At 42.9% G+C, this 5,750-nt stretch overlaps 1 protein-coding gene across 3 annotated transcripts in view; it reads right to left on the reverse strand.

The window, feature by feature from the left end:
- Positions 1 to 392: 392 nt before the first annotated feature.
- Dis3l (DIS3 like exosome 3'-5' exoribonuclease) overlaps positions 393 to 5,750 on the reverse strand; it is a 37,105-nt gene continuing 31,747 nt past the window's right edge. For all 3 annotated transcript variants that reach the window (XM_031344139.1, XM_031344140.1, XM_031344141.1), the window contains 5 exons: positions 4,316 to 4,470; positions 4,038 to 4,216; positions 2,233 to 2,378; positions 1,329 to 1,503; positions 393 to 1,244 (listed from right to left, as the gene is read on the reverse strand). In XM_031344139.1, coding sequence (XP_031199999.1) covers positions 939 to 1,244; positions 1,329 to 1,503; positions 2,233 to 2,378; positions 4,038 to 4,216; positions 4,316 to 4,470 — 961 coding nt within the window. In that variant the 3' untranslated portion in view covers positions 393 to 938. The remainder of the gene's footprint in view (positions 1,245 to 1,328; positions 1,504 to 2,232; positions 2,379 to 4,037; positions 4,217 to 4,315; positions 4,471 to 5,750) is intronic.

Raw genomic sequence — 5,750 nt, forward strand, 5'->3', positions numbered from 1 at the left:
TGCCTGGCTAATAAATCTTTTAAAAGAAAAAAAAAAAAAACCCAACTAGACAAATTCATTTGGAAGAATCAATTTGAGGGGCTGGCCAGATGGCTCAGTAGGTTAAGAGCACTGACTGCTCTTCCAAAGGTCAAATTCCAGTAACCATATGGTGGCTCACAACCACCCGTAAGGAAATTGGATGCCCTCTTCTGGTGTGTCAAAAGACAGAACAGTGTACTTACATATAATAATAAATCTTTGGGCTGGAGCGAGTGGGGCTGACTGGAGCAAGCAGAGGTCCTAAAATTCAATTCCCAACAACCACATGAAGGCTTACAACCATCTGTACAGCTACAGTGTACTCATATATATAAAATAAATCTTTAAAAAAAATCAATTTGAGCCAAGTGTGGTGGCACATACCTTTAATCCCATCAGTCTGGAGGCAGAGGCAAGAGGATCTTAATAGCTTGCTTTACATAGTGTGTTTTAGGCTAGTCAAGGCTACATAGTGAGGCCCTCTTTTTAAAAAACTAAGAATTGAGGCAAGATAATTTTGGATTTACTAGAAAGAGACTGACAACCTGCCTTTTACAGCCCCATCTTGGTTTGCTCACTGCTGAAAAAAACAGTTTTTAGTAGCTAGGTATAGTGTTGCACACCTTTAATCCTAGCACTTGAAAGGCAGATGGATCTCTGAATTTAAGACCAGCCTTGAGTTCCAGGATAGCCATAGTTACATAGTGAGACCCTATCATGAAAAAATAAAAACAACACAACAACAACAAAAAGAGAAATTAGTTTGTATAAGGAGCTAGTTCCACTTTTGTGAGATTTGAGAACATTGCGTGCCACTTAATTTCCTTCAGCTAGAGCATCAAGTGACAAAAAAAAATTTAAGTTTGAAAAGAAAGTACACCACTTAAGACAAAGGTCTTTAATGACATGGAAATATTTCACATTGCATAACTGTCGGAAATATCCAGAAGAGCTAGGTCCCTTATCTCCTCCAGCAGCGTGTACAAGCTTCTTCCCTTTGTCTGGCAGTATTCTTGATGCTCTTCCTGAATCACCTTGCCTTTGACTTCTTGTGCAAGCTGCGCTTCTTCCACAGATCGGGTCACTTCCCTTACTAACTCACTCTTCAGCAGGGAGCTCTGGTGACAGAGTTCTGTGTTTGCGATCATGTATGGTTGGTTGCTTACTATTTCAAGCCTGATTGTATCCGAGTGACAGCGTGAGGCCTGGACAGAAATTCTTACCTGGCACAAAGAAGTACATGTTACTACATCACAGCCTTTTTTCCTTCACACTGAAAGCAACATTGAATGCACACAGAGACTTACTGTCACATGGTCAAACAGATGAAATGTAACAGACTGCCCTCCAGCTGTGGTAGAGATGATCTTGTTTTGAGATCTTTGGAGGGATCCTGGCTTCCATTCAGAGCGGCCCTCTGGGCCACAGGAGATCACTAAGCCATCTTTATTCTTCAGATAAGCAGCACCTTTAATCCCAAACCTCAATCATTGACAGGGTGAAAACATAATGTATTCTTAGTATGCAGACCTTACTATACTGAGCCACTTTTCCTGTGGTTTACCCCAGAAACATTTTTACAAAAACATATAAGAAACAATACTTTGCTAGCTAAGAAAAGTCCTAAGACTGATAGGAATGTACGCCTACATGTATTCCCAACTGTTCCTTTTATTTCTTGAAGGTATATTATACTATGTACATACCATAATTTCATGAAATATATATATATATATGTGTGTGTGTATATATATATATATATATATATACATATATATATCATTGTATATGTGAATATATAGAGTTTATTTGAGAAAGTCTCACTATGTAGTCTCACTAGCTGGCCTCAAACTCAAGAGATCTGGTTGTGTTTACGTCATGAGTACTAGGATTAAAGGTGTGTGCCACCATGGCAAGCTTATATTCTTCTTTTGAGATAGTGTCTCATATAGCACACTCTGGCATCAAAATCATTACATAGCTAAAGATGACCTGGAACTTCTGATCTTGCTTTATAGGTGACATCACACCTGGTTTTATGGGATGATGGGGATCAAAGCTAGCACCCCAGATATGTTAGACAAGCAATCCACCATTAAGCTATACACCCCAGTCTAAATAAATACTTTAGTAAGTTATATATAATGAACATTTGTGTTCAACACTGGCATTGTTTAACTATGGTTAACCACTGCATGAGAAGTAACATACCTTGGTATAAATACAAGTACACCGTTTGTTCTAATGGAATAAATAACTCCATCAGCTATGCAGCGCTCCTCAGTTTCCGGGTCTCTGTCTTTAAAGTACATACACTGGAAGAGCTCAGTGGACTGCTTCTGAGAACGCTGTGCTGCCTGTAAGAAGTGCAACCCAAAGCGTGACAACAGTTCCCCGCCGTCCAAGAGGAAACCCGAAACTCATTCCCACAGAAACAGCTTTTAAAAAGGCAGGATTCAAGGGTGTGGCGGTAGCAACCTGCATGTGATCCCAGCACTTGGGAGGCTGAGACAGGAGGATCAACATTCATTTACAGCCACCTAGAGTAAGCCCTTGTCTCAACTAAACCAAAGAAGAATCAACAGAGCAGCCTGGCCTCAAATACAAACAAAGTAGCAGATGAGACGAGGAGGAAGACTCAGTGGGCAAAGCACACCCATGTAAACCTTATCCCCTGAGTTAACCCCTGGGCCCCCGAGGGAAGGCTGGGCACAGTGGCACACATCTGTAACCCCTGAGTTAACCCCCGGGCCCTGAGGGAAGGCTGGGCACGGTGGCACACATCTGTAGCCCCAGTACTCCCAGCACAAGGTGGGAGGTAGAGACGGGAGAACTGGCCAGAAGCTCACAGCTGTAGTGGCCATCTGTCCTGGAGTGCACAGTGCAGCAGCAGAAACAAGACCATGTCTTAAACAAGGTGGAAGACAAGAACCAACTCTTGAAAGTTATCCTGTGATAATCCACATGTGCCATTACACACAAATAACTGCTCTGTCTCTCTGTCACAACACACACACACACACACACACACACACACACACACACACACACACACACACACTTTCAGTCTGAGGAGACGGCTCAGTGGTTAAAGGCATTTATTGCCAAACCTGACAACTTAAGCTCCATACTGGGTGAAGATGGTTGAAGATTACCAGTTCCCACAAATCACCCTCTGATTTTCACTTGAATGCATATATTCAACATACACATATATATGTAATTGAAGACAATTTAAAGATATGAAAATTACTACCTATTATTGCACATAGATACCCATTATTAAGTTACAGGCAATGCTAACTTCTTGTTGTTTTCCTTGAGAGGATCTCACTACTATGTAGCCCTGGCTGTACTGGAACTCACTATATAAATCATGCTTGCCTTGAACTTGCAAAGAACTGCTTGTTTTTGTCTCCAAAGTGCAGGGACTAAAGGCCACCATGCCTGGCTTTTATTTATACATATAAAGTCTTGCTAATGTAGACCAGGCTAGCCTCAAACTTGTGTCTCAGCCTCCTAAATATTGGGGTTATCCCATATCCAGCAGCTTGAACATCTCTTTAACTTTTAGGAAAGATCTCTAACCCATTGTCAAGGCTCTAATGCTAAGCCTGGATTAGTGCACAGAGGCTCTGTGGAGGGCCACTTGAGTTTCTTTAGTGGAAACTCAGCCTGGCATATACAATGATATCTCATCTAAAAACACGAAGCAAAACAAAACAGCCAGGCATGGTGGTTAAGAAAGGACACCTTTAATCCCAGCATTTGGGAAGCAGAGGCAGGCAGATCTTCGAGGCAGAGGCCAGAATCTACATAATGAGACCCTGTCTCAAAAACAAACAACAACAATAACAACAAAATCCCCCAAATTCATATTATCTTAGAACACTTGTACTAAGAGCAGTGGTTACAATAGTTATGGAGTTTGCAAAAATATATGGCACTCCATTCTCTGGTGCAGGAAAGCTGATAACTCTAATGCGATGATGTGTAAGAGCTTAAAATTCCCTTACTCGGTTCCTGTTGTTGATGTGTCTGCATAACTCCTCAAGGTTTTTGTTGCTCAACAAATTTTCTTTAATCTCCATTTTCTTGTCTTTTGAAATGGCTGCCATTAATAGTCGATGTACCACAATATCAGAGTATCTTCTTATTGGAGAAGTAAAGTGGGTATATTTATCTAATGCGAGACCTTCAAAAGGAAAGCAAAACATCAGAATGAGGAAGAAAGAGCACTTTGGAAAAGACTTGCCCAAGGTTGAGCCCCGGGGAGGCTAACGCTGTCAGTCACCATAGTGATGGAACTCTTCCTCAGCACAGGATCCCGTAGAGAAGTAGAGCGCATTTGACATGGCCTGGGTGGCCATGGAGCGCAGCAGCTTGTTTACCAAGGGGTCCTTGGGGTCATTTGCACTATCCAGGGAGTCAGCCAGGGTTTTATTGGACCTAACAAGAAACAGAGAAGGCTCAATGGGTCCCGAGAGGCCATTTTCAAGTAACACTTTCCACTCCTAGGTTTAAATATCCTCATATGCCAGCAGTGAAATTTATCTTAGTCACAGTTTTCTTTTCAATACTAGTTTGCTTTTAAAGTTTAAACAAAGAAAGATTGTCAGAATTGAAAATTTTTTTCTTTCAAGTCAGAATTTCTTTGTGTAGCCTCAGCAGCCTCTCAAACTCAGACTTGCCTGTCTCCGCCTCCAGTGCGGGGTTACAGGTGTGCGTCACCACTCCTGGCTCAGAATTTACATTTTTAAAAAAAGTTATTTATTTTCATGTGTGTATATCCCCCCTTTTTGAGTCCTGGAATCAAGCCTGGGTCCTCTGCAAGAGCAGTAAAGTAATCTTGCTTTTAATTGCTGAGCCATTTACCCAGCTCCCAGAATTCACATTTCTCATGCAGTATAGAATAACATCCCACTAATACATGGCTAAGTCAGTGCTCAACTGAAATAGCTGGTCAGGTTTTTGTGGACTTACTCTTTTTTGTTGTTTGGTTTTGGATTCAGGGTTTCTCTGTGTAGCCCTGGCTGTCTTGGAACTCACTCAGTAGACCAGGCTGGCCTTGAACTCACAGAGATCCACCTGTATCTGTCTCCCGAGTGCTACCACTGCCCAGCTTTACTTTTGCTTGTTAAAGAGTAAGAGAGAGATTTATTTATTCTGAAAACAAAATTTAAAACCTTTAGGTTTAATATTGGTATATTAAAAATAAGACTAGGAACACGACATCATTCTGAGCAGCTGGCTGTGAAAGAAGAGAGAAGGCAGGGAGGTCAGCGGTGAGCACACAGGCAGAGAGAGGGCAGGGAGGTCAGAGGTGAGCACACAGGCAGAGAGAGGGCAGGGGAGAAGTCAGTGGTGAGCACACAGGCAGAGAGAGGGCAGGGGAGAAGTCAGCAGTGAGCACACAGGCAGAGAGAAGGCAGGGGAGAAGTCAATGGTGAGCACACAGGCAGAGAGAAGGCAGGGAGGTCAGTGGTGAGCACACAGGCAGAGAGAAGGCAGGGAGGTCAGTGGTGAGCACACAGGCAGAGAGAAGGCAGGGAGATCAGTGGTGAGCACACAGGCAGAGAGAAGGCAGGGGAGAAGTCAATGGTGAGCACACAGGCAGAGAGAGGGCAGGGAGGTCAGTGGTGAGTGCACAGGCAGAGAGAAGGCAGGGGAGAAGTCAATGGTGAGCACACAGGCAGAGAGAGGGCAGGGGAGAAGTCAATGGTGAGCAC

This window comes from Mastomys coucha, unplaced genomic scaffold (assembly GCF_008632895.1).
Source record: "Mastomys coucha isolate ucsf_1 unplaced genomic scaffold, UCSF_Mcou_1 pScaffold23, whole genome shotgun sequence".
NCBI lineage: Eukaryota > Metazoa > Chordata > Mammalia > Rodentia > Muridae > Mastomys > Mastomys coucha.